General features: G+C 42.7%; 2 protein-coding genes across 3 annotated transcripts in view; one reads left to right on the forward strand and one right to left on the reverse strand.

The window, feature by feature from the left end:
- The window catches only part of LOC110504854 (Kv channel-interacting protein 1), a 49982-nt gene extending 36238 nt beyond the window's left edge, over positions 1 to 13744 (forward strand). For both annotated transcript variants that reach the window (XM_021583711.2, XM_036969972.1), the window contains exons 2-7: positions 8706 to 8830; positions 8964 to 9033; positions 10312 to 10382; positions 10542 to 10649; positions 10740 to 10907; positions 12723 to 13744. In XM_021583711.2, the coding sequence (XP_021439386.2) occupies positions 8706 to 8830; positions 8964 to 9033; positions 10312 to 10382; positions 10542 to 10649; positions 10740 to 10907; positions 12723 to 12770 (590 nt within the window). In that variant the 3' untranslated portion in view covers positions 12771 to 13744. The remainder of the gene's footprint in view (positions 1 to 8705; positions 8831 to 8963; positions 9034 to 10311; positions 10383 to 10541; positions 10650 to 10739; positions 10908 to 12722) is intronic.
- On the reverse strand, positions 13368 to 22551 carry LOC110504853 (T-cell leukemia homeobox protein 3-like). Its single transcript, XM_021583710.2, has 3 exons — positions 21976 to 22551; positions 20602 to 20836; positions 13368 to 15170 (listed from the first exon to the last, which is right to left on the reverse strand). Exons 1-3 carry the CDS (start codon positions 22367 to 22369, stop codon positions 14987 to 14989), a joined length of 813 nt encoding a protein of 270 aa, XP_021439385.2. The 5' UTR covers positions 22370 to 22551; the 3' UTR covers positions 13368 to 14986.
- Between the last annotated feature and the right edge of the window lie 4484 nt (positions 22552 to 27035).

Raw genomic sequence — 27035 nt, forward strand, 5'->3', positions numbered from 1 at the left:
TCTGTCTCATTCCTTCCATATCTGTCTTATTTCTTCCATATCTGTCTGATTCCTTCCATATCCTTCTTGTTCCTTCCATATCTGTCTTGTTCCTTCCTTATCTGTCTTGTTCCTTCCTTATCTGTCTTGTTCCTTCCTTATCTGTCTCATTCCTTCCATATCTGTCTTATTCCTTCCATATCCTTCTCATTCCTTCCATATCTGTCTTGTTCCTTCCTTATCTGTCTCGTTCCTTCCATATCTGTCTCGTTCCTTCCTTATCTGTCTCATTCCTTCCATATCTGTATCATTCCTTCCATATCTGTCTCATTCCTTCCATATCTGTCTCATTCCTTCCATATCTGACTTATTCCTTCGTTATCTGTCTTGTTCCTTCCATATCTGTCTTGTTCCTTCCTTATTTGTCTTGTTCCTTCCATATCTGTCTTATTTCTTCCTTATTTGTCTTGTTCCTTCCATATCTTTCTTATTCCTTCCTTATTTGTCTTGTTCCTTCCATATGTGTCCCTTTCATTACATATCTGTCTTGTTTCTTACGTACAGTGCATTCAGAAACTATTCAGATCCCTTGACGCTTTCCACATTTTGTTATGTTACAGCTTTAAGGAAGGAACAAGACAGATGGAGATGTAAATGTGATATTTCAGTTGATATAACTTATGCATTTTCAAACATTTCTACAAACCTGTTTTTGCTTTGTCATTATGGGGTATTGTGTGTAGATTGATGATGGACAAAAACAAACATTTTGAATATCTGTCTTGTTCCTTACATATCTATCTTGTCATATCAACGATGTATGCTACACTTTTAGAAAAAATGGTTCCAGGTAGAACCTTTTTTGGTTCCAGGTAAAACTATTTTGGGTTCCATGAAGAACCCTTTGTGGAAAGGGTTCTACCTGGAACCAAAAAGGGTTCTCCTTTAAAAAAATGTATTTTATATACAGTATATACAGTTGAAGTCGGAAGTTTGCATACACCTTAGCCAAATTCATTTAAACTCAGTTTTTCACAATTCCTGACATTAATAAAAAATTCCCTGTTTTAGGTCAGTTAGGATCACCACTTTATTTTAAGAATGTGAAATGTCAGAATAATAGTAGAGTTGATTGCACAGATAAATGTGGTACCTTCAGGCATTGGGAATTTGCTCCCAAGGATGAACCAGACTTGTGGAGGTCTTGGCTGATTTATTTTGATTTTCCCATGATGTCAAGCAAAGAGGCACTGAGTTTGAAGGTAGGCCTTGAAATACATCCACAGGTACACCTCCAATTGACTCAAATGATGTCAATGAGCCTTTCAGAAGCTTCTAAAGCCATGACATAATTATCTGGAATTTTCCAAGCCGTTTACAGGCACAGTCAACTTAGTGTATGTAAACTTCTGACCCTCTGGAATTGTGATGCATTGAATTATAAGTGAAATAATCGATCTGTAAACAATTGTTGGAAAAATTACTTGTGTCATGCACAAAGTAGATGTCCTAATCGACTTGCCAAAACTGTAGTTTGTAACAAGAAATTTGTGGAGTGGTTGAAAAACGAGTTTTAATGACTCCAACCTAAGTGTATGTCAACTTCTGACTTCAACTGTATATATAAAAAAGGAACCGAAATGAGTTGTTCAAAGGATTCTCCTATTGGGGCAGCTGAAGAACCCTTTTAGATAACACCTTTTTTCTAAGAGTGTAGGGCTAGTGGTAACGTCAGATTACAGTTATAGTTCCTTGTTAAATATAGTATCATAGCTTGACCTTTTTAGAGCTGTGCTACGGAGTTGTGTTATCCTATCTGGGTCTTTCCATCTATGATGTTTTCTGATGCATGTTATCTCTGTGACAGTGTGTGTGTGTGTGTGTGTGTGTGTCTCTTCTCTGTAACAGTCTGACAGGGTCTTAGTGACATGGGGCTGATGACAGCCAGCTCCGACAGAAGCTTTTGATGGCTTTTTCTCTCTGGTGAATGTGTCATTCCTTCTCCTCCGCCCCCATCCTTTCATCCCTTACTCGGGCTCCCTGCAGCAATGTTGTCTTACTCTTCTCGCTTCCTGCCACTCTCCCTCTCTCCCTTGCTCAATTTTTCTGTCCCTTCCTGTCTTTTCCTGCCTTCCTGTCTCCCAAACCCTTTCCCGTCTTCCTTTCTCTGTCATATCTCTCAATATCTCTCTCTCCACATCTCCCTCTCTCTCTCTCCCGCTCTCTCTCTCTCTCTCTCTCTCCATATCTCGCTGTCTCCTCCTGTCTCCCTCTCTCTTTCTCTCTCTCTCCCGCTCTCTCTCTCTCCATATCTCCCTCTGTCTCTCTCTCTCTCTCCCCCTCTCTCTTTCTGTCATCCTCTCCTTCTTGTCCCCAATTCCACTCCTCCCTCTCTGTTTTCGCTCCCCCCTCCTCCTCATTCCACATTTCTTTCTGGTTTTATCACTTCTTCCTTCTTTTCTCCCACACACTCTGATTCATAATCTACATCTTTCTCCTCACTCCCAACCCAACCCTTGCACATCCCTCGTTTTGCTCTCATCCCCCTTTCCTTCCCTCCCTCCCATCCTCTCTCACATTCCTTCTCTCAGCAACGCTCATACAGAGTATTGCAGGGTGTGAGAGTGCCTATTAACCAAGACACCCTGTGACGACAGCCTCAGTTGACCATCTACTACAGTGTTTTTTTTCCATCGTGTGTTGATAGCAGACTCTTCTTGTCCATGGGGATGAGCAGACAAACGGCACTCTAATGCATTTCACACGGACTGTGTCATGACATTAGCGTAATATTTAGTGCGATGGTGTGTGTGGGTCTGCTTTTCTGAGTCATTGAATTTGTGTCTGCCTCTTTTTAATAATGGATGTGTTTCTTTTGCACTTCCTAAGAATATGTGGAGATGTCACTCTGTCTGTCAGTGTTGGACTTAGAGCCCTTCAAAAGGCCAGTGATTATATACATTAGCAGTAACACTGCTTAACATTTCCCAGTGATTATATACAGTAGCAGTAACACTGCTTAACATTTCCCAGTGATTATGTACATTAGCAGTAACACTGCTTAACATTTCCCAGTGATTATGTACATTAGCAGTAACACTGCTTAACATTTCCCAGTGATTATGTACATTAGCAGTAAGACTGCTTAACATTTCCCAGTGATTATATACAGTAGCAGTAACACTGCTTAACATTTCCCAGTGATTATATACAGTAGCAATAAGACTGCTTAACATTTCCCAGTGATTATGTACATTAGCAGTAAGACTGCTTAACATTTCCCAGTGATTATGTACATTAGCAGTAACACTGCTTAACATTTCCCAGTGATTATATACAGTAGCAGTAACACTGCTTAACATTTCCCAGTGATTATATACAGTAGCAGTAAGACTGCTTAACATTTCCCAGTGATTATGTACATTAGCAGTAACACTGCTTAACATTTCCCAGTGATTATATACAGTAGCAATAAGACTGCTTAACATTTCCCAGTGATTATGTACATTAGCAGTAAGACTGCTTAACATTTCCCAGTGATTATGTACATTAGCAGTAACACTGCTTAACATTTCCCAGTGATTATATACAGTAGCAGTAACACTGCTTAACATTTCCCAGTGATTATGTACATTAGCAGTAACACTGCTTAACATTTCCCAGTGATTATATACAGTAGCAATAAGACTGCTTAACATTTCCCAGTGATTATGTACATTAGCAGTAAGACTGCTTAACATTTCCCAGTGATTATGTACATTAGCAGTAACACTGCTTAACATTTCCCAGTGATTATATACAGTAGCAGTAACACTGCTTAACATTTCCCAGTGATTATATACAGTAGCAGTAAGACTGCTTAACATTTCCCAGTGATTATGTACATTAGCAGTAACACTGCTTAACATTTCCCAGTGATTATATACAGTAGCAGTAACACTGCTTAACATTTCCCAGTGATTATGTACATTAGCAGTAACACTGCTTAACATTTCCCAGTGATTATATACATTAGCAGTAACACTGCTTAACATTTCCCAGTGATTATATACATTAGCAGTAACACTGCTTAACATTTCCCAGTGATTATATACATTAGCAGTAACACTGCTTAACATTTCCCAGTGATTATGTACATTAGCAGTAACACTGCTTAACATTTCCCAGTGATTATATACATTAGCAGTAACACTGCTTAACATTTCCCAGTGATTATATACAGTAGCAGTAACACTGCTTAACATTTCCCAGTGATTATATACAGTAGCAGTAACACTGCTTAACATTTCCCAGTGATTATATACAGTAGCAGTAACACTGCTTAACATTTCCCAGTGATTATGTACATTAGCAGTAACACTGCTTAACATTTCCCAGTGATTATATACAGTAGCAGTAACACTGCTTAACATTTCCCAGTGATTATGTACATTAGCAGTAAGACTGCTTAACATTTCCCAGTGATTATGTACATTAGCAGTAACACTGCTTAACATTTCCCAGTGATTATGTACATTAGCAGTAACACTGCTTAACATTTCCCAGTGATTATGTACATTAGCAGTAAGACTGCTTAACATTTCCCAGTGATTATGTACATTAGCAGTAAGACTGCTTAACATTTCCCAGTGATTATGTACATTAGCAGTAAGACTGCTTAACATTTCCCAGTGATTATGTACATTAGCAGTAAGACTGCTTAACATTTCCCAGTGATTATGTACATTAGCAGTAAGACTGCTTAACATTTCCCAGTGATTATGTACATTAGCAGTAACACTGCTTAACATTTCCCAGTGATTATGTACATTAGCAGTAAGACTGCTTAACATTTCCCAGTGATTATGTACATTAGCAGTAACACTGCTTAACATTTCCCAGTGATTTATTAGTGTGAGTGAAGGGTGACCCAAAGGCATGCAAAGTGAAGGTTTAGTTACAGTACGTCAATTTGTGTCACCCTGTCCTGAAGTCGCAAAGTTGCTTTAGTCAAATGGAATTTAGAATGCAGTATCTCACTGGTTGTGAGTGGGTGGAATGCTGTGTAAATATATTGGTGTGTGTGTAATAGTGTGTAACATGGGTGTGTGTGATCCATATACCTGCTCAGTGTTGTGATGTCAGAATAGTGGTTCTGCTTCATAGAGAGCGTTCCTCACTGATAAGTGGCAAATGAGAGGCAGCTGGTCGCTGGGGGACGAAACAGATTAGGCTAACTCAGATTATGCAAACGAGAGTCTCATATGGAAGGATTGCAGGGATCAGTTTGAGTAGAACGAGAGAGAGAGGGAAGAGAACAGGAGAGGGAGAGGGGGATGGGGAGAGGGGGGAAGGGATAGAGGGAAGAGAACAGGAGAGGGAGAGGTGGGAGAGGGAGGGGGAAGGGATAGAGGGAAGAGAACATGAGAGGGAGAGGTGGGAGAGGGAGAGGGAGGGGGGAGAGGGGGATGGGGGAGAGGGGATAGAGGGAAGAGAACAGGAGGGGGAGAGGTGGGAGAGGGAAGGGGGAGAGGGGATGGGGGAGAGGGGGGAAAGGGATAGAGGGGGGAAAGGGATAGAGGGAAGAGAACAGGAGAGGGAAAGGTGGGAGAGGGAGGGGGGAAGGGATAGAGGGAAGAGAACAGGAGAGGGAGAGGTAGGAGAGGGAGGGGGAGAGGTGGATGGGGGAGAGGTGGGAGAGGGAGGGGGAGAGGTGGATGGGGGAGAGGTGGGAGAGGGAGAGGGAGAGGAGGAGGGAGGGCGAGAGGGAGAGGGAGAGGCGGGAGAGGGAGGGGGGAGAGGGGGATGAGGGAGAGGGGGGAAGGGATAGAGGGAAGAGAACAGGAGAGGGAGAGGTGGGAGAGGGAGGGGGAGAGAGGGGAAGGGATAGAGGGAAGAGAACAGGAGAGGGAGGGGGGGAGGGATAGAGGGGGGAAAGGGACAGAGGGAAGAGAACAGGAGGGGCAGAGGGGGGAGAGGGAGAGGGGGGAAAGGGATAGAGGGAAGAGGGGGAGAGGTGATAAAGGGAGAGAGGGAAGAGAGAGGAAAAGGGAGAGAAAAATAGAGAAAGAGTCTGCATTATATACTCAATAATAAAATGGTGATATGACTCCAGGAGTGTTTGCTTTCTCATGGTCAGTGAGGTTCTGGAAACAACACCATAAGGACAATATAAGAGAATACAAGATGTTGACAGAGGGGAAAAGGAACGTGACAATGACCAAAACTGTCTGTCTCCCTCTACTGGTAGATTGTGATTACTACAAGTAGTTTTGACTAGATTCATAGTGGCATGTATTTTATTGATAATAATAATAACTGTTGGGCCTGACTGGTTGGTCTACATGAGGGACAATGACTTGTGTCATTGTTGGGTATTGTTGAACGGATATAACGACAGTTTAGCAAAGTTACTTTCAGGCAAGTTAAGCACAGCTACATTATGCTGTACAGTGAAAAATGCCCTCATTCTCACACACACACACGGCCGTTTAGAATGTTTAGATAAGTATAGACAGAGGAGTACAGGGGGTAAAGAAAGAGACAAAAATCAACTGAGAGAGAGAAATAAAGATAGATGTATAATGAGGAGGGAGAAGATGAGTGGAGCAGTCTCCATTCTATAACTATTATAGTACTTATCTGTGTGGGTTAAACTACTGCACCTTCTGGGGTTTATCCACGTTGAGGCTGAGTAGTTACCACTGGGGGTAATCCACGTTGAGGGTGAGTAGTTACCACTGGGGGTAATCCACGTTGAGGCTGAGTAGTTACCACTGGGGGTTATCCACGTTGAGGCTGAGTAGTTACCACTGGGGGTTATCCACGTTGAGGCTGAGTAGTTACCACTGGGGGTTATCCACGTTGAGGCTGAGTAGTTACCACTGGGGTTTATCCACGTTGAGGCTGAGTAGTTACCACTGGGGGTTATCCACGTTGAGGCTGAGTAGTTACCACTGGGGGTTATCCACGTTGAGGCTGAGTAGTTACCACTGGGGGTTATCCACGTTGAGGCTGAGTAGTTACCACTGGGGGTTATCCACGTTGAGGCTGAGTAGTTACCACTGGGGGTTATCCACGTTGAGGCTGAGTAGTTACCACTGGGGGTAATCCACGTTGAGGCTGAGTAGTTACCACTGGGGTTTATCCACGTTGAGGCTGAGTAGTTACCACTGGGGGTAATCCACGTTGAGGCTGAGTAGTTACCACTGGGGGTAATCCACGTTGAGGCTGAGTAGTTACCACTGGGGGTTATCCACGTTGAGGCTGAGTAGTTACCACTGGGGTTTATCCACGTTGAGGCTGAGTAGTTACCACTGGGGGTTATCCACGTTGAGGCTGAGTAGTTACCACTGGGGGTAATCCACGTTGAGGCTGAGTAGTTACCATTGGGGTTTATCCACGTTGAGGCTGAGTAGTTACCACTGGGGGTTATCCACATTAAGGCTGAGTAGTTACCATTGGGGGTAATCCACGTTGAGGCTGAGTAGTTACCACTGGGGGTTATCCACGTTGAGGCTGAGTAGTTACCACTGGGGGTAATCCACGTTGAGGCTGAGTAGTTACCACTGGGGGTTATCCACGTTGAGGCTGAGTAGTTACCATTGGGGGTTATCCACGTTGAGGCTGAGTAGTTACCACTGGGGGTTATCCACGTTGAGGCTGAGTAGTTACCATTGGGGGTAATCCACGTTGAGGCTGAGTAGTTACCACTGGGGGTTATCCACGTTGAGGCTGAGTAGTTACCACTGGGGGTTATCCACATTGAGGCTGAGTAGCTACCATATGGGCTAATCCACGGTGAGGGTGAGTAGTTACCACTGGGGGTAATCCACGTTGAGGCTGAGTAGTTACCACTGGGTGTTATCCACGTTGAGCCTGAGAAGTTACCATTGGGGGTAATCCACGTTGAGCCTGAGTAGTTACCATTGGGGGTAATCCACGTTGAGGCTCAGTAGTTACCATTGGGGGTTATCCACATTGAGGCTCAGTAGTTACCATTGGGGGTTATCCACATTAAGGCTGATTAGTTACCACTGGGGGTTATCCACATTAAGGCTGAGTAGTTACCACTGGGGGTTATCCACGTTGAGGCTGAGTAGTTACCACTGGGGGTTATCCACATTAAGGCTGATTAGTTACCACTGGGGGTTATACAGGATTTTCAACCCAGATAGTGACCTGGCATGTTACCACTGCTGAGCTTAAAGGGTCTCTCTGATTCTCTGCATGGTGAAACTGTTCCATATGAATGAAGATTGCCATGAGTATTGAGAGAGAGGAGGGAACGTGTACGACCATTACCTGTGTGTAAGGCTGGTTTTGTATGACTGTTCATTCTTAGAAAAATAGGTTCCAAAAGGGTTCTATGGCTGTCCCCATAGGAGAACCCTTTTTGGTTCCAGGTAACCTAAAAGGGTTCTACCTGGAACCAAAAGGGGTTCTTCAAAGGGTTCTCCTATGGGGACAGCCGGAAAACCATTTTAGAGTCTAGATAGCACCTTTTTTTCTAAGAGTGTACAGTATCATTGAACAGTGACTCGGTCAGGTGACTGAGGTGGAGGAACACAGGGATTTCCACAATGACCTCTCTCTCACTCTCTCTCTGAGATCCATCTCCTCTCTGTGCTATTATGTCCTCTCTTCTCTCTCCCTTACCTACAGTATTACTCCTTTCTATAGCTGATGAAAATGCAACATTTTGTGTAAATTCCCTCGGATGATATTGATGTTCTGTCTCTCCCTAGATAAAATAGATGATGATTTTGAGTTGAGCATTGTGTGTCATCGGCCAGAAGGGCTGGATAAACTAGAGGCTCAGACCAACTTCAGCAAGCAAGAGCTGCAAGTGCTCTACCGAGGCTTCAAAAACGTATGTAGTCACTCTGTGTGTCACTCCATTTCTCCATTACTTTATCAATTAGTGTCCGTCACTCTCTCTATGGCTGATCTCTCTCTTTTCTCCCTATTTTCTCTGTCTTTCTCTGCCTCTCTCTCCATCGTAGGAGTGCCCTAGTGGGGTGGTGAATGAGGACACCTTCAAACAGATATACGCCCAGTTCTTTCCCCATGGAGGTAGGGAATGAGTTTGTGTGTGTGTGTACATAACCTTTAAAAGGTGTTGAGTTGTGCAGTGGATTTGTGTTATGATCACGTAAAGGGTAATACATACATTACATGACCAAAAGTATGTGGACACGTGCTAGTCCAACATCTCACTCCAAAACCATGGGCATTAAAATGGAGTTGGTCACCCCTTTGCTGCTATAACAACCTCCACTCTTCTGGGAAGGCTTTCCACTAGATGTTGGAACATTGCTCCGGGGACTTGCTTCTATTCAGCCACAAGAGCCTTAGTGAGGTCGGGCACTGATGTTCGGCGATTAGGTCTGGCTCGCAGTCAGCGTTCCAATTCATCCCAAAGGTGTTAGATGGGGTTGAGGTCAGTGCTCTGTGCAGGCAAGTCAAGTTCTTACACCGATGTTGACAAATAATTTCTGTATGAACCTCGCTTTGTCCGCGGGGGCGATTGTCATAGTATTCTCTAGCGTTAAGATTTCCCTTAAGTGGAGCTAAGGGGCCCAGCCCAAACCATGAAAAACAGCCCCAGACCATTATTCCTCCTCCACCAAACTTTACAGTTGGCACTTTGCATTGGGGCAGGTAGGGTTCTCCTGGCATCCGCCAAACCCAGATTCATCTGTCGGACTGCCAGTCAGTGAAGCGGGATTCATCACTCAAGAGAATGTGTTTCCACTGCTCCTGAGTCCAAAGGCGGCGAGCTTTAAAGCACTCCAGCCGACGCTTGGCATTGCTCATGGTGATCTCAGGCTTGTGTGTGGCTGCTTGGCCATGGAATCCGATTTCATGAAGCTACTGACTAACAGTTATTGTGCTGATGTTGCTTCCAGAGGCAGTTTGGAACTCAATAGTGAGTGTTGCAAATGAGGACAGACGATTTTTACGGGCTACGCTCTTCAGCACTCAACGGTCCCGTTCTGTGAACTTGTGTGGCCTACCACTTCGCTGCTGAGCCGTTATTGCTCCTAGATATTTACACTTCACAATAACAGCACTTAGAGTTGACTGGGGCAACTCTGGCAGGGCAGAGATTTGATGAACTGATTTGTTGGAAAGGTGGCATTACATGATGGTGCCACATTGGAAGTCACTGAGCTCTTCAGTACGGCCAGTCTACTGCCAATGTTTGTCTATGGAGATTGCATGGCTGTGTGCTCAATTTTATACACCTGTCAGCGATTGGTGTGGCTGAAATAGCCGAATCCACTAATTTGAAGGGGTGTCCACATACTTTGTATACATAGTGTATCTCTTCTCTCCAATGCTCTGCAGATGCCAGTACCTACGCACACTACCTGTTCAACGCCTTTGACTCAGCACACAGTGGATCCATCAAGTTTGAGGTAAACATTCCTCTACTGTCTCTCTACTCCTCCCCTCGGTCTCTCTCTTTCTCTTTCTCACAATCATCAGATGACTAACCCTTTTCTGTATTCTGGATCCTTCGTCTTCTTGTTCTCCCTGATACGCCGTCTCATTCTGTCACTCTCTCCCTCCTCCAGGGCTTTATCATGGCGTTGTCCACCCTGCTGAGGGGTTCAGTGAGGGAGAAACTGACGTGGACATTCAACCTGTACGACATCAACAGAGATGGCTACATCAACAAGGAGGTGTGTGTGTACTTAAATATTGCAAATACTATTGCAAATATTTTGCTTCATATGCTGCGGTTTTGTGCATTTTTTGTGTGTGTTTTACAGGAGATGACAGACATCGTCAGTGCGATATATGACATGATGGGAAAGTACACCTACCCTGCCCTGAAGACAGACACTCCCAAACAACATGTGGATGCTTTCTTCCAGAAGATGGACAAGAACAGAGATGGAGTAGTCACTCTGGATGAGTTCATTCTGTCCTGCCAGGAGGTCAACTTTCTCTACATTTATACAATCATCATTGTTCCACCCACGTATTCTTGTCTTTTATTGTAGTTTGAGGGTTTTGGATGGATCAAATTCAATGATCAAATGACCAACTTCACAGCCCTGAGTCAACTCAGCCACTTTCGGTTTGCTTCCTACCATCTACCATCTCTATGTCAACAACAAACATCTGACCAATCAGATTAGAACAAGGTAGCTGCTAGGCAGATAATCAATTATCGTTCCAAACACTGTTGTGTAGTTTTATAGTTTAGAGGTACACAGCAGTGACTTTAGGGTGATTTTATGAGGTATAATATTATTTTCTATTTGCCCCTTCTGTAGGTCTTCAAAACCGTTCGGGCTCAGAATGCTCAAAACTCTTTCGGCTTGTCATAAAGTCGCCCAAAAATTGCTCCAGTCACTGTGTTGGGGAGAAATCCACAATATTCGGTCAAATCCTATGGCTCTCCCATCAGATCAAATGAAATCAAACTGTATTTGTCACCACAACAGATGTAGACCTTACAGTGAAATGCTTACTTACAAGCCCTTAACCAACAGTGCAGTTTTAAGAAAAAATACCCCCCCCCCAAAAATAACATTAAAAAAAATCTATGTAACAAATATTTAAACAGCAGCAGTAAAATAACAATAGTGAGGCTACATACAGGGGGTACCGGTACATAGTCCAATGTGCGGGGGCACCAGTTAGTCAGGGTAATTGATGTAATATGTACATGTAGGTAGAGTTACAATTACTATGCATAGATAATAAACAGAGAGTAGCAACGCAAATAGTCTGGGTAGCTATTTGATTAGATGTTCAGGAGTCTTATGGCTTGGGGGTAGAAGCTGTTTAGAAGCCTCTTGGACCTAGACTTGGAGCTCAGGTACCACTTGCCGTGCGGTAGCGGAGAAAACAGTCTATGACTAGAGTGGCTGGAGTCTGACAATTTTTAGGGCCTTCCTCTGACACCGCCTGGTATAGAGGTCCTGGATGGGAGGAAGCTTGTCCCCAGTGATGTACTGGGCCGTACGCACTACCCTTTGTAGTGCCTTGCAGTCGGAGGCCGAGCAGTTGGCATACCAGGCAGTGATGCAACCAGTTAGGATGCTCTCGATGGTACAGCTGTAGAACCTTTTGAGGATATGAGGACCCATGGCAAATCATTTCAGTCTCCTGAGGGGGAATAGGTTTTGTCGTGCCCTCTTCACGACTGTCTTGGTGTGCTTGGACCATAATAGTTTGTTGGTGATGTGGACACCAAGGAACTTGAAGCTCTCAACCTGCTCCACTACAGGTTGGGGGCGTGCTCGGTCCTCCTTTTCCTGTAGTCCACAATCATCTCCTTTGTCTTGATCACGTTGAGGGAGAGGTTGTTGTCCTGGCACCACACTGAGCATGCACCCCTGAGGGGCCCCTGTGTTGAGGATCAGCGTTGCGGATGTGTTGTTACCTACCCTTACCACCTGGGGGCAGCCTGTCAGGAAGTCCAGGATCCAGTTGCAGAAGAAAGTGTTAAGTCCCAGGGTCCTTAGCTTAGCATAGGCATCACTGTGATAGCAGCTGGATTTGGTTGACTAAACTCCCTTCCTCCCTCTTGCCCCGCAAACCCTGCCCCAACCAGAAAAAACAAGCATGTGAGGTGTCTTGCTTTCTGTACTCTCTGCTGTTCACATTGCTGTCCCTTGCTATCTTCTCCTCTGTTTTTGTTGCCCCCTCGTGGTGGTTATGAGAGCTGCAAGTTCAGAAGTATCATTTTATCCACATGATATTAAATCAGCTCTCCTTTTTTCCATACTTTCTTTTCTTAGGACGAAAACATCTTGAGATCCCTGCAGCTCTTCAAAAATGTCATATAGACCACACAGAGAAAAGGAGAGAAAAGACACAGAGAAAGAAAGACCGGGAGGAATTGGAAGAGATGCTTGAGCTGTGAGAAGGAAAAGCAGCCCGCCATTTAATGGAAAAAAGAGGCACAAATAAACTTTGTTGTCACCATGGTTACGAGAGGTACTCAACTCCGGCTGCCCAACAACAGCTATACACACCAGTCGTGTGGCACAGTGTCTCACCATCATGTTACCATGGCAGTGACCATCAACGTGCTGGGTTATGACCCTTGCCATTGACCTCTGACCCCTGTACCTGTTTTTGAACTTCCTGTGACTCTGTAACCTTTCACCCTAGTCCTCTCTGTCTTGTTCTGTTGATGTTGTTATGGTTACTGATCTCTCTGAGAGTGTATATCACACCTGTTAGTGTACCTACTGACAAACACACACAAAGATTAAGGCATACACACATACCTTGGATTGAATCCTCAATCGACTACCAAATAACAAATACACAATCAATACATTTTCATCTGTAAAATTCATCTGATCGGTATTTGACCTTTAAGAAAAATACATTTGAACCAAGTCAGTCTTAACCCTGCTAAAGGCAGAACTCCTACAGAATGTGTGTTAGTGTTATTCAATGTTTTTGGTGTTGTGGTGACTTGTGTCATAGTGTTTTGGGCTTCTATCTTTCTGTCTGCAATGAGCTCTTTTCATCTGTGTCGTGGTTGGTCTCTTTGTCTGTCAATCTAAGTCATGGCCAGACGACATCCCGCCCACAGAGCCTGGATTGGATGTTATGTGGCCTATGATAGACATATACAGTGGTAGGAAGTTATTGCAAGTCCCATTTTGAAGTGTATTCTTATGTGGGATATTACGACTGTACAGTAACAACTCTCAAGACAATACCCAACCACTCACTGTGACCAAAGAGAGAGAGAGAGAAAGAGACCTTGTCGCTGAGAATACAGGAATAAAGCCATGAGAGATGACAATAGCCTAATCAATGTGAAGACTTACTGACAAGAAAATACAAAATCCCTTTCCTCACAGTTATCTCACAGAAAACATCAGTGTATTCAAATGTGCTACAAAATGATATTTAACAAACTTCTCCGAAAAAATGGTGACGTTTGATATGTCTTCTTTGAGTAAAACAAAGCTTTCCATCCGTGTCTAACACCACAGGCAACAAATGAAGGGTTCTCAAGTGAAGAGTGTATATCGGCATTTACATATCTACATCCCAAGTACAAATGACGATACATTTACACCCACATCCTCATAGGAAATGAGTCACAAATGGAACATTTGAGGATGTTTTAGTTTCATACTTTACCGACATTACATGCATCATTCTTCCACCTCTCCACTTCCTCCCTCTCTTCTATACCCCTCTACCTCTCACACGTGGCTCCTCCTGTCCTTCCCTCAGTTCCCTGTCACTTGAGTCTACAATCTGTCTTTAGCCATAGAGCTTGTTCCACGTTGCTGCCGACAGTGCTGACTGATCTACAAATCACCTTGCATCATAAATAACTACTCATTCTTATCTGTAGATCAGTCAGTCAGTAACCATTTACCAACAATGCACCATGGATTTGACGCTCTCGAACACGGCCACAGTGTGGGATGTAACACAAGGCCAGATAGGGGTCAAAACACCTGTAAGGGTGCTTGGCTAGTGTAGATAGATTGGGCCCTATCTAGGTCTAAGGATGAGGGGTTGGGTGTAGTATTAGGGCTATCCGGCACCTTGTCTCCACACAGTCTCAAAGGGGCATCACACACTGTCCATAATCTCCACTTTGCCACTACCAACTGAGCTAGGGTCAAATCATTCAATTCCAGTTGGGAAGGATGGACAAATATGTGACCCTGGATCAGTGGTTACGGGAGACTTACTCCCTCTCCTCGGCCCAGGGCTGCAGGTTCCTCCTACTCCTTCTCCTCGGCCCAGGGCTGCAGGTTCCTCCTACTCCCTCTCCTCGGCCCAGGGCTGCAGGTTCCTCCTACTCCTTCTCCTCGGCCCAGGGCTGCAGGTTCCTCCTACTACCTCTCCTCGGCCCAGGGCTGCAGGTTCCTCCTACTCCCTCTCCTCGGCCCAGGGCTGCAGGTTCCTCCTACTCCCTCTCCTCGGCCCAGGGCTGCAGGTTCCTCCTACTCCCTCTCCTCGGCCCAGGGCTGCAGGTTCCTCCTACTCCCTCTCCTCGGCCCAGGGCTGCAGGTTCCTCCTACTCCCTCTCCTCGGCCCAGGGCTGGAGTTTCTGCAGGGCATACAAGGAGGAGTTATGTGAGCACAGCGGGTCGAAGCCTGCTGATTCGTTAAAGGACTTGTGGAGGGCGTCGGCCTGCAGCTGTAGGATCAGCCGATTGGCCTGTTGACGCTCAGCCTCCCGCTCCTCTGCTGTCTGTCTCCTAAAACAGAGAAAGAGAGAGATTAGGCCTACTTGCTTACAATGTAATTATGAACATAGAATACTTCTAATATGTTGAAATTCACCAATGGTCAAACTTATGTAGCCTAGTGGACGTTTATATACCATCTCAACTTTCCTTAGGCATCTAGGCCTACAGCTTCATTTTTCTGAAGGCACTGTATAATTGCAGATGACTTGATAAACTTTAGGTCTAGCCCAAACAGACTTGGTGTGAGGACTGACGCTGGAGACAAGAAGCAAGTACAGGGAGTGAACATTTAATGGACAACAGACATCAAACAAAACAAGAACAGATCCTGGACGGGGCAATGAAATGATTTGACGGCAATAATGCTGACACTGGGAACCAACTGAGGAACAGACAGATATAGAGGGGGAATCAACAAACATGAAGGAGTCCAGGTGAGTCCAATTAGAGCAGATGCACGTAATGATGGTGACAGGTGTGCGTAATGAAGGGCAGCCTGGCTCTCTCAAGCTCAGAGAGGGGAGAATGCGGGAGAAGGGGGAGAAGGCGTGACAGCTGATTTTACCATCCTGTTTAATCCTGACTTATTCTGGTAGGCCTACAGGATAGTCCAATCATTTTTTTGGCAGAGGAATTAGGGATCTACCAGCTAGCTGTTCAGTTCGATTGAACGTTCGCTATGTTGCATAATGGTTTGAAATGAACGACATGTTTCACCAAAACTTTCTTCAGCATTCATGAGCAGACTTTGAGGTACATTTGCTCCATTTGGCGGGTGTGGCATGAGTGACATATTTAAAGAGCAGTGGCCATGCTGACAGCTTGCCTGGCTACCCTGGCTCCTTAATACAGCCAAATTCTACACCCACGGACCTTTGTTTTCTTACCTGCAATGAGTCTGGATAAAAACATTTACCCCTGAACTTATTTAGGCTTGTCATAAAACATGGGTTGAATACTTATTGACTCAAGACCTTTAGTTTAAAATCATCAGCAATTATACAGTGCCTTCAAAAAGTATTCACACCCCTTGACTTTTTCCACATTTCATTGTGTTACAGTCTGAAATTAAAATGGATAAAATGTAGATTTTTGTTTGTCACTGGCCTACACACAATACCCCAGAATGTCAACGTGAAATTAAGTTTTTTACATTTTTACAAATGTATAAAAAATGAAAAGCTGATATGTCTTGAGTCAATAAATATTCAACCACTTTGTTATGGCAAGTCTAAATAAGTTCAGGAGCAAACATTTGCTTAACAAGTCACATAATAAGTTGCATGGAATAGTGTTTAACATGATTTTTCAACGACTACATCATCTCGGTACCCCACACATACAGTACAAGCAGCTGTAAGGTCCCTCAGTCAAGCAGTAAGACTCACAGCTGTAATCGCTGCCAAAGGTGATTCTAACATGGGGGTTGAATGCTTATCTAATCAAGATATATTAATCTTTTATTTTTCATACTTTTTTGGCAAATGTTTCTTCCACTTTCACATGACAGAGTATTTTGTGTAGATCATTGATTAAAAAAAACAATTAAATCCATTTTAACCCCACTTTGTGTTTCTGAAGGCACTGCAAAAATCCCCAAAAATCCCGTGTCGCACCTTTCACACTACCAGAAAATAATTAGTCTCAACAGTCTCAATTCAGGCCTATAGTTTAAAACTAACCTTGTCCCCAGACTAATTGGGCATGAGCAGAAGTTACTTTCTGGTGACTGGTGAACGAGATTAAGACTTAAAGTAACAGTGTTTCCAGATTTCCATGAAATAGTATCTATAATTAATTACAATGTGACTGAAACAGTTTTCCTCCCAAACATGTTTCATTACGTATTTGTTAAAGGCAGTGGTTGAAAAAGTGCCTAATTGTCATACTTGAGTAAAAGTAAACATGCATTAATCGAAAATGACTCAAGTAAAAATGAAAGTCACAGTGTAAATTCCTACTTGAGTAAATGTCGAAAGAGTATTTGGGTTTAAATATACTTAGGTATGAAAAGTAAAAGTATAAATAATTTCAAATTCTTTATATTAAGCAAACCAGACGGCACCCTAATTCATTTTTTTCATTACGGATAGCCAGGGGCACGCAGCAACCATCAGACATTATTTTCAAACGAAGCATGTGTTTAGTGAGTCCGCCAGAAGCATGTGTTTAGTGAGTCCGCCAGATCAGAGGCAGGAGGGATGACCAGGGATGTTCTCTTGATAAGTGTGAATTAGACAATTGTCTTCTCCTGCTAAGCATTCAAAATGTAACGAGTACTTTTGAGTGAAGAGGGAAAATGTATGGAGTAAAAAGTACATAATATTCTTTAGCAATGCAGTGAAGTAAAAGTATGAAGTTGTCAAAAATATAAATAGTAAAGTAATGTACAGATACCCCCCAAAATGACTTAATTAGTACTTTGAAGTATTTTTAACTACACTACCGTTCAAAATATTGGGGTCACTTAGAAATGTCCTTGTTTTTGAACGAAAAGCTCACTTTTGTTCCATTAAAATAACAAAATTGATCAGAAATACAGTGTAGATATTGTTAATGTTGTAAAAGACTGTTGTAGCTGGAAACGGCAGATTTTTAATGGATTATCTGCATGGGCGTACAAAGGCCCATTATCAGCAACCATCACTCCTGTGTTCCAATGGCACGTTGTGTTAGCTAATCCAAGTTTATCACTTTAAAAGGCTAATTGATCATTAGAAAACGCTTTTGCAATTATGTTAGCACAGCTGAAAATTGTTGCCCTGATTAAAGAAGCAATCAAACTGCTAACATAATTGCAAACGGGTTTTCTAATGATCAATTAGCCTAAAAAATTATAAACTTGGATTAGCTAACACAATGTGCCATTGGAACACAGGAGTGATGGTTGCTGATAATGGTTCTCTGTATGCCTATGTAAATTATCATTTAGATATTTCTAATTGATCAATTAGATATTCCATAAAAAATCTTCCATTTCCAGCTACAATAGTCCTTTACAATATTAACAATGTCTACACTGTATTTCTGATCAATTTGATGTTATTTTTAATGGACACAAAAATGTGATTTTTCTCTCAAAAACAAGGACATTTCTAAGTGACCCCAAACTTTGAAACAGTAGTGTAAGTACTTTACATCACTGGTTAAATGTGCTACAGACAGGATTTTATTTTACATTTTTGCATTGTATACTGAACAACAATATAAACACAATAATTTCAAAGATTTTACTGAGTTACAGTTCATATAAGGAAATCAGTCAATTTAAATAAATGCATTAGGCCCTAATCTATGGATTTCACATGACTGGGAATATAGATATGCATCTGTTGGTCACAGATACCTTAAAAAAAAGTAGGGGCGTGAATCAGAAAACCAGTCAGTATCTGGTGTAACCACCGTTTGGCTCATGCAGCTCGACACATCTCCTTCACATAAAGTTGATCAGGCTGTTGATTGTGGACTGTGTAATCTTGTCCCACTCCTCTATTCATTGGCTGTGCAAAGTTGCTGGATATTGGCGGGAACTGGAACAAGCTGTCGTACACGTGGATCCAGAGCCTCCCAAACATGCTCAATGGGTGACATGTCTGGTGAGTATGCAGGCCTTTGAAAAACTGTGACATTTTCATCTTCCAGGAATTGTGTACAGATCCTTGCAACATGATGTCCTGCTGAAACATGAGGTGATGGCGGCGGGTGAACGGCACGACAACGGTTCCTCAGGATCTCGTCACGGTTTCTCTGCATTAAAATGACCTTTAATAAAATGCAATTGTGTTTGTTTTCCGTTGCTTATGCCTGCCCATACCATAACCCCACCACCACCATGGGGCACTCGGATGTCAATGTTGTGAATAACAAACTGCTCGCCCACACGACGCCATACACGCTGTCTGCCATCTGCCTGGTACTGTTGAAACCAGGAATCATCCATGAAGAGCACACTTCTCCAGCGTGCAAGTGACCATCAAAGGTGAGCATTTGCCCACTTAAGTCGGTTATGATGCCAAACTGCAGTCAGGTCAAGAACACGCAGATGAGCTTCCCTGAGACGATTTCTGAGTTTGTGCAGAAATTATTCGCTTGTGTAAACCCACAGTTTCATCAGCTGTCCGAGTGGCAGGTCTCAGACAATCTTGCAGGTGAAGTAGCCGGATGTAGAGGTCCTGGGCTGGTGTGCTTACATGTGGTCTGTGGTTGTGAGGCCAGTTGGATATACTGCCAAATTCTCTAAAATGACTTTGGAGGTGGCTTATGGTAGAGAAATGTATATTAAATTACCTGGCAACAGCTCTGGTGGACATTCCTGCAGTCAGCATGTCAATTGCACGCTCCCCCAAAACTTGTGTGATAATACTGCACATTTTAGTGGCCTTTTATTGTCCCCCAGCACAAGGTGCACCTGTGTAATGACCATACTGTTTAATCAGCTTCTTGATATGCCACACCTGTCAGTTGGATGGATTATCTTGGCAAAGGAGAAATGCTCACTGACAGGGATGTAAACAAATGTGCACAACTCTTGAAAGAAATAACCTTTTTGTGCATGAGGAGGATTTCTGGGATCTTTTATTTCAGTTCATGAAATAGGACCAACCCTTTACCTGTTGTGTTTATATTTTTGTTTAGTATAATTTCAGAAAATGTTCATGATAGATATGTTGCTAATAGCACTTTCATTTCACTATTACTGCAGATTTAATACGGACATTTCCTGAAATTACAATGCAAAAATCCAACAACCACAAAAATCCTATGTGTAGCACCTTTTAAAGGCAGTAGCTTTTCTGTGTTGAAATGATGTCGGCTTACTCCAACAACTGAATGGTGTGGGTATACCGAAACAACTGAATGGTGTGGGTATACCGAAACAACTGAATGGTGTGGGTATACCGAAACAACAGAATGGTGTGGGTATACCGAAACAACTGAATGGTGTGGGTATACCGAAACAACTGAATGGTGTGGGTATACCGAAACAACTGAATGGTGTGGGTATACCGAAACAACTGAATGGTATGGGTATACCGAAACAACTGAATGGTGTGGGTATACCGAAACAACTGAATGGTGTGGGTATACCGAAACAACTGAATAGTGTGGGTATACCGAAACAACTGAATGGTGTGGGTATACCGAAACAACTGAATGGTGTGGGTATACCGAAACAACTGAATGGTGTGGGTATACCGAAACAACTGAATGGTGTGGGTATACAGAAACAACTGAATGGTGTGGGTATACCGAAACAACTGAATGGTGTGGGCGTACCCCAACAACAGAACGGTGTGGGCATATACCATCGTCATGCGAGTAGACTGCTAATTGGCCAGCTCATTCTCCTTATGAGGAAGACATCATCCATTGAGATTTTCAGTGGACATTTACTTTAAGGTATGACTTAACATGTAAACTGTAAAATTGATAAACTGACCTCCACTTGGTCCTGCGGTTCTGGAACCAGGTCTTGACCTGCGCGTCTGTCATCTTCAGGCTCTTGGCGAGGGTGGCCCGCTCCGCGCTCGCGAGGTACTTCTGCCGGTGGAAGCGCTTCTCCAACTCACAAATCTGCACACGGGAGAAGGATGTCCGAGGCTTTTTCCGTTTGGGCGGTGTGCGGTTCTGGTATGGGTGACCTATCCGCCGGGTCACCGTGAATGGCACGAGAGCTGAAGGAGGGAGCAGAACAGCAGACTGGAGGATGAGTTTACACGGTGGATGAGTGATGGGTGTTTTGTCCTCTGTGGTAGGAAAGAATCCAACTGTGTTGTTGTACAGTTCATAAATTCTGGGGTATAGGCTAATCCTCAGTAGAAAACGGTTATATTCATTATTAGCCTAGTTAGAAGAGAATTGTATTGGTTGATGTGGCGCCTGCATAAAACCGGGCGTTTCTGTTTGGGCCTACGTCGACTCATCCATCTGCAATTTGCAAATATTCATTTTTTAACCTGATTTCAATCGTTTATTCTCTAGGGATAAAGCCATCATTTCTGTCTGGATATTAAAGTTAGGCTTTCTCTTGCGTGAGCAAACAATGACATTAAATGGTAAACACAGGAAGTCGGTCATGTTGGGTTCGGCTCTGGGTGCCGAATCAGGCTATTACAAATGGAATAGCCCTGTATTTGAGATCAATAGCATTATTGCCTAACATTCACACTATGGCTTACTACTCTTCGCGAGAATGTTTTCATATGTCTTTATCAGATTGTATAAACTGTTGGGTGTTAAATAAAATCCTTAGATTTAAAAATATATACATTTAGGACAATAACAACAACGTGCATGAGATACATCTAAAAATAATAATTGATCACATGTCCTTGGCGCTAGAAGATCCTAAACTGGAAGTGAATACACACGGAGGCATAAAGCAGTACAGTTTAAGGCTATTCTGGGTGATTCTACAATGCGATTTGATTATTGTAGCAATTGTGTTTTTTGTCCACATTTTATTTGTATAGGCCTATTCAATATTTACACGTGGTTTCCGTTGCTATAAGTATTAATTGAAATAAGGAAATAGGCTGCAATTTCAGTAAAATTGCATAAGTGGGTGAAGCCTACATTTTCTTACGTTTTAATGCGTAAAAGGTTGGAGATTGAATTAATGGTTATCAAAATGCTTTGTTATTTTATTGATCACATAATCTGTATTATTGTTGTTTTTATTGCCGTATCGTTATTATTTAGATTTTCACTTTTTTAAAGCTTATTACACGTTTATTGTAAGATAAGATGTTTTCAAGATGGTTTGAAAATTGCTATTACGGGAAACCGGGAAAAATTTTTTTCGGAAAGTTACCTGATAACCTGTCCTTGGCGAACCTATAACCGACCAACGGGAAACACAGGCCTCCATACCCGGGCACAGCGCTCCCCACATGCGGCGGTCCCTCGAACGTCAACGGTCTGTGAGCGGGCACCCGGATCACTCCTCTGCTGCCCAGGCTGCGCTTCACTCCGTACAAACCATGATCCTCTAACTGTGGTACCATACCCGAGAGGGAGATGGACAGCGCGGTGTAGGACGCTGCGCTCCCCCCGGTCGGGCTCCCCAAAAGGTAACCGTCTCCACTGCTGGTCCGGCCGCTCTCTGAGTCAGCACTGCTACTAAGTATCTGGTCGATGCCGAAGCTGATGGGCTCGTGCTGGACCACTTTGAGAAGAGGGCTCGGGGAGCTGAGTGCGCGCTCCATCCCCACCGTTTACTCAGACCTTGGGATGGCTGGACAGGATGGAAATTAAATAACGAGGTTAAACAGCCAGTTTGTGCCAAAATGCAACTGCGGTTGGCTCCATTGTCATCCTCCGTTCAGAATCCGACCCTTTGAAACTTCGGAAAGCACGCCAGTGAAAGTTTGATTTGCGTTTGGATAAGTCTGTGACGCTCTCTTCCCTGCGTCAAAAAATGTTGGTCTTGCTGCCCACCCCCCCAATCCTGTGTTTTTATTGGTTGGTGCTGTCAATCCCTTGAGGGCAGGATAATTTAACACCATAACCTCGACTGCTTTCCGACAGAGTGAATTTAGTGCAATATCAGAGCGTACATTTCTAAACCTTGTATTTGACCTGTTTGGACAATTCACTTGACCTAGTGTTTTATTTATGTAACCAGGCAAGTCAGTTAAGAACACATTCTTATTTACAGTTACGGCCTAGGAACAGTGGGTTATCATCCTTACCATCTTGGGGATTCGAGCTAGCAACCTTTCGGTAACTGGCACAACACTCTAACCACTAGGCTACCTGCCGCCCCACAGGCTTTGAAAAAGTGCCCGGAGTCCCAGTTTTCTAACCTCCATTTTGTAGCCTTGTCATTGTCCGATCTCCATGAAACTACAGTAGGCTGTAATGAAATATATTAATTGAACAGAAATAACAGATACAAGTTGCAACGATGACATATTTCTTACTTCCCATTGCCTTTTCTTATTTCGATACAGTTTAGTCGTTGATCATCTCTAGCTCTGGTCTCCGTTTCTTCTCTGATATGTCCATCCCGCAATACACATGTTGGTGCCTGCGCGTCTCTCACCAGACCTGTGGAGTAGTGAAGGTGAATGCAGGCAGTTCAGTCGTCTTATTGATTTTCTACGAGGAACACGAGAGGACCTGTGTTAACACAAGAGTCTATTCGTCATGGATTGAAGTGGGCCTTGGTTAGGGCCATTGATTTGAGGTAAAGAGGAAGCGAGGCATCACTTCTCCGTTTTGATTACGGCGTCTGTCAACAGCTACTGGCAGATTACTCCTTCTCTGTGTAAGACATACATTTGAAGTAAACCAATAGGTTGTATCCGAACCGTGTCTGCTGCTGGTAATCATAATGCTTTAAATCCTTACAAGGCCTAAACTAAATGACAATAGTGCAGGGTACAACCCGACGGTGGCACATTAATTGATAATATATGGGAATTGTCTGACGAGGCCACGGGCTATACGGAGGAAGTAGAGGGTCTGCATGGTCGCTGGAACCTCCTGCCCATCAGAATCAATGAAAAGACGGACACAATTAACTGTTTATGTACCCCTGGCTAGAGCTTTGCTGAGATGTGTTCCTGTCCTCCTCTCTATAGACCTGATATAGGCCCATAGTCTTTATCATATTTACATGTACATTTTATTTATCGACAAAAACAAATATTCTTAACACAGGTAAAACATTTAACTATTAGGCTACAATTGAAAACTCTTTTGGGTTGCAAGTTTCTTATAGGTTTTAATTTTGACAGGCATAGATACGACTATTTTAATGATTCATTTGATGAGGCGATATAAGCTAGGTACCCCCGCAATCAAAATTATAACCTCGATCGAATTTGTTGTATGAGTAAATGTCCATAACGGAGGTTCTCTTGTTTTTTTTTGTCCCATCTATATGGCTTAAAAAAAATGGTTTAATGTGCGTTAAGGTTTTCAAATTCATCCTGAGGAAATTCCTTAATGAATAATAATGATCTCGTATTAATACGTTGTTTACAATACATGTGTTTTCCATAAACGAACTATTGGATTAGGCATATCAAGAGACCTAACCGAAATTTGACGTGGTTGTTCAGAAATATGGACTGGCAGAATTGGCTATAATTTCCCCACCATCGTGAGCACACCGGTGGCCTATTTTCACGAGGGAGAAATGGACTGTTATAGCTGTCATTTCCCGTACACATTTTCATATTTACTGCGCAGTTATCAGGCTACTTTATATTAAAATCATAATTACTATTTATTGTGTACCTTTATGTGGTTGATCGTTTTATTAAATTAAATGATATGGTTCATGTATATATATATTTTTCGATTGCATGCATTTTGATTTAGCCAAATACGACCATCTGCAGTCCTACACACATAGCAAAAACGGGTCTAGTCAACGTTGTTTTCACGTCATGTTAATCAAAAAAATGCAATGTGATGACGATCAATCAACGTGGAAAACTGCTTAGATTTGAAAGAAGTATCCAACATTAGGAATTTCGTATTTTTTTCATCCAACTTTGCATCTAAATCCAATGACATGGTGACATTTTTGGTTGGTTTCACTTTGAATTCACGTTAATTGACAACACAACCAAATGTAAATAAAAAGATCGAAGTTGAACTGACATCTGTGCCCGGTGGGTATATTATGCACTGTGGATCTGGGAACACGGCAGAAACGGTGTCATAGCTGGCTCTCTCTCCACTGGAAATGTATTGAGCGGACGGGGACAGGGGTACGTTGGTTCAGGGGTCGTTGGGTGTAAATGAGCCGGTGTAATCCTCAGATTATCCGAGTTTATGCCACACCATGAAGCCACTAAATCCGGGGAATGCTAGGCCTACTACATGGATGATACAACCACGACAATAACTTTAGGTCTATACGATAATAGAACTAATAGCTTTAAAACTATTAAAAAAATACTAGAAATATTAGAAATAGACGAACAAATAAATTGGCTACCGGATACAAAACACATTCACTTTATACGAAAACAGACGAGTGTGCATGACATTGACAGCAATGGAGGTGGCACACTAAAAATTAGGGGTTCAACAAGGGTTCTTCTAAGATCCTCAAAGATCAAAGGACCTTCAGGTTATTGTCACTGAAAATGGCCCCCAAAAGGTTATTCCAAGAACCCAATAGGAGGTGGGGTTAATTGAGTAACCTCCTTAGTTGGTGGGGGTTCTTGCAGGAACCTAACTGCCCAACTGAAACATTTGGATCTGAATTTGAAAGGACAGCAGGTGAAGGCACTTAACTGACAAATGTAAAGTCTCCTCAATTTAAGGTAAGGTTTTGTCCCTTGTATTATATAAATTAATATTGTTTTATGGTGACACCATCTATCTTTTCATATTTGTGCAAATCTTTCTAAGGATCAGACCCTTTTTTAAACATTTTTGCCTAAAATGACACCCAAAACTGCCTGTAGCTCAGGGCCTGAAACAAGGATATGCCATTTGAAAGGAAACACTTTGAAGTTTGTGGAAATGTGAATTTAATGTAGGAGAATATAACACATTAGATTTGGCAAAAGGTAATACAAAGACAAAACTAACCGTTTCTTTGCATTTTTGAAATGCAAGAGAAAGGCCATAACGAATTATTCTAGCCCAGGTTCAATTTAGGCATTGGCCACTAGATGGCAGCAGTGTATGTGCAAAGGTTTTGAGTGATCCAATGAACTGTTGCATATCTATTCAAAATGTTGTATCAAGACTGCCCAAATGTGCCCAATTGGTTTATTCATACATTCATACATTTCCAAGTTCATAATTGTGCTCTCTCCATTAACAATAGCATGGTATTCTTTCACCGTAGTTGTTACTGTAAATTGGACAGCGCAGTTAGATTAACAATAATTTAAGATTTCTGCCATTATCAGATGTCCTGGGGATTTCTTTTGTTTCTTACAACCTCATGCTAATCACATTAGCCTACGTTAGCTCAACCGTCCCGAGGACGGGACACCGATCCTTAACAGAAAATGGACACAATTCAATGGATATCAATCAACAAAGAAGTAAGAATATGTACACTATACGAATATGTTGAAGGCTGGCTGTATTGTGTGCAGATGACTGAACTGCTCACTTTTGTGACTGTGTCTGCAGGTATACAGACGAGGAGACATACACAGTATGTAAATTGGTATTGGTATGTAATGCAGGTCACATGTACCATTCTCCTCCCTTACCTCTTCAATGAATATCCCATAGTCCTCTACATTATGTATGTGTATGTGTATGTGTATGTGTATGAAAACCATTATCAAAACAGTTGTTTTTATTCACATTCACAACAAAAACCAAGGTTTGAATACTGTTGTGTGCATGTTTTGTTAATCATCTGTATAATGACTATTTTTTGGGATTCACAGACCTCCCTACAGCTCTGATGAATATAACAGGAAACCTGTTCGATCACCATTCACTGCTAAATCATTCTGGCTATATATACAGTGTCAAGAAGAAATATGTGAACCCTTTGGAATTACATGGATTCCTGCAAAAATTGGTCATAAACTTTGATCTGATCTTCACAACAATATACAAACACCGTCTGCTTAAACTAATAACACACAAACAATTATACGTTTTATGTCTTTATTGAACACACCGTGTAAACATTCACAGTGCAGGGTGGGAAAAGTATGTGAACCCTTGGATTTAATAACTGGTTGACCCTCCTTTGGCAGCAATAACCTCAACCAAACGTTTTCTGTAGTTGCGGATCACACCTGCACAACAGTCAGGAGGAATTTTGGACCATTCCTCTTTACAAAACTGTTTCAGTTCAGCAATATTCTTAGGATGTCTGGTGTGAACCGCTCGCTTGAGATCATGCCAAGGCATTTTTAATTGGGTTGAGGT

The sequence above is a fragment of the Oncorhynchus mykiss genome, chromosome 31, assembly GCF_013265735.2.
Source record: "Oncorhynchus mykiss isolate Arlee chromosome 31, USDA_OmykA_1.1, whole genome shotgun sequence".
Lineage (NCBI taxonomy): Eukaryota > Metazoa > Chordata > Actinopteri > Salmoniformes > Salmonidae > Oncorhynchus > Oncorhynchus mykiss.

Coding starts and splice junctions, on each gene's coding strand:
- LOC110504853 (XM_021583710.2), bottom strand. CDS start 22,369: ATGGAGCGCGCACTCAGCTCCCCGAGCCCTCTTCTCAAAGTGGTCCAG. Junction 20,837..21,975: donor CGCCAAGGACAGGTTATCAG/GTAACTTTCCGA, acceptor TCCCTCCTTCAG/CTCTCGTGCCATTCACGGTG. Junction 15,171..20,601: donor AACCGCAGGACCAAGTGGAG/GTCAGTTTATCA, acceptor TCTCTGTTTTAG/GAGACAGACAGCAGAGGAGC.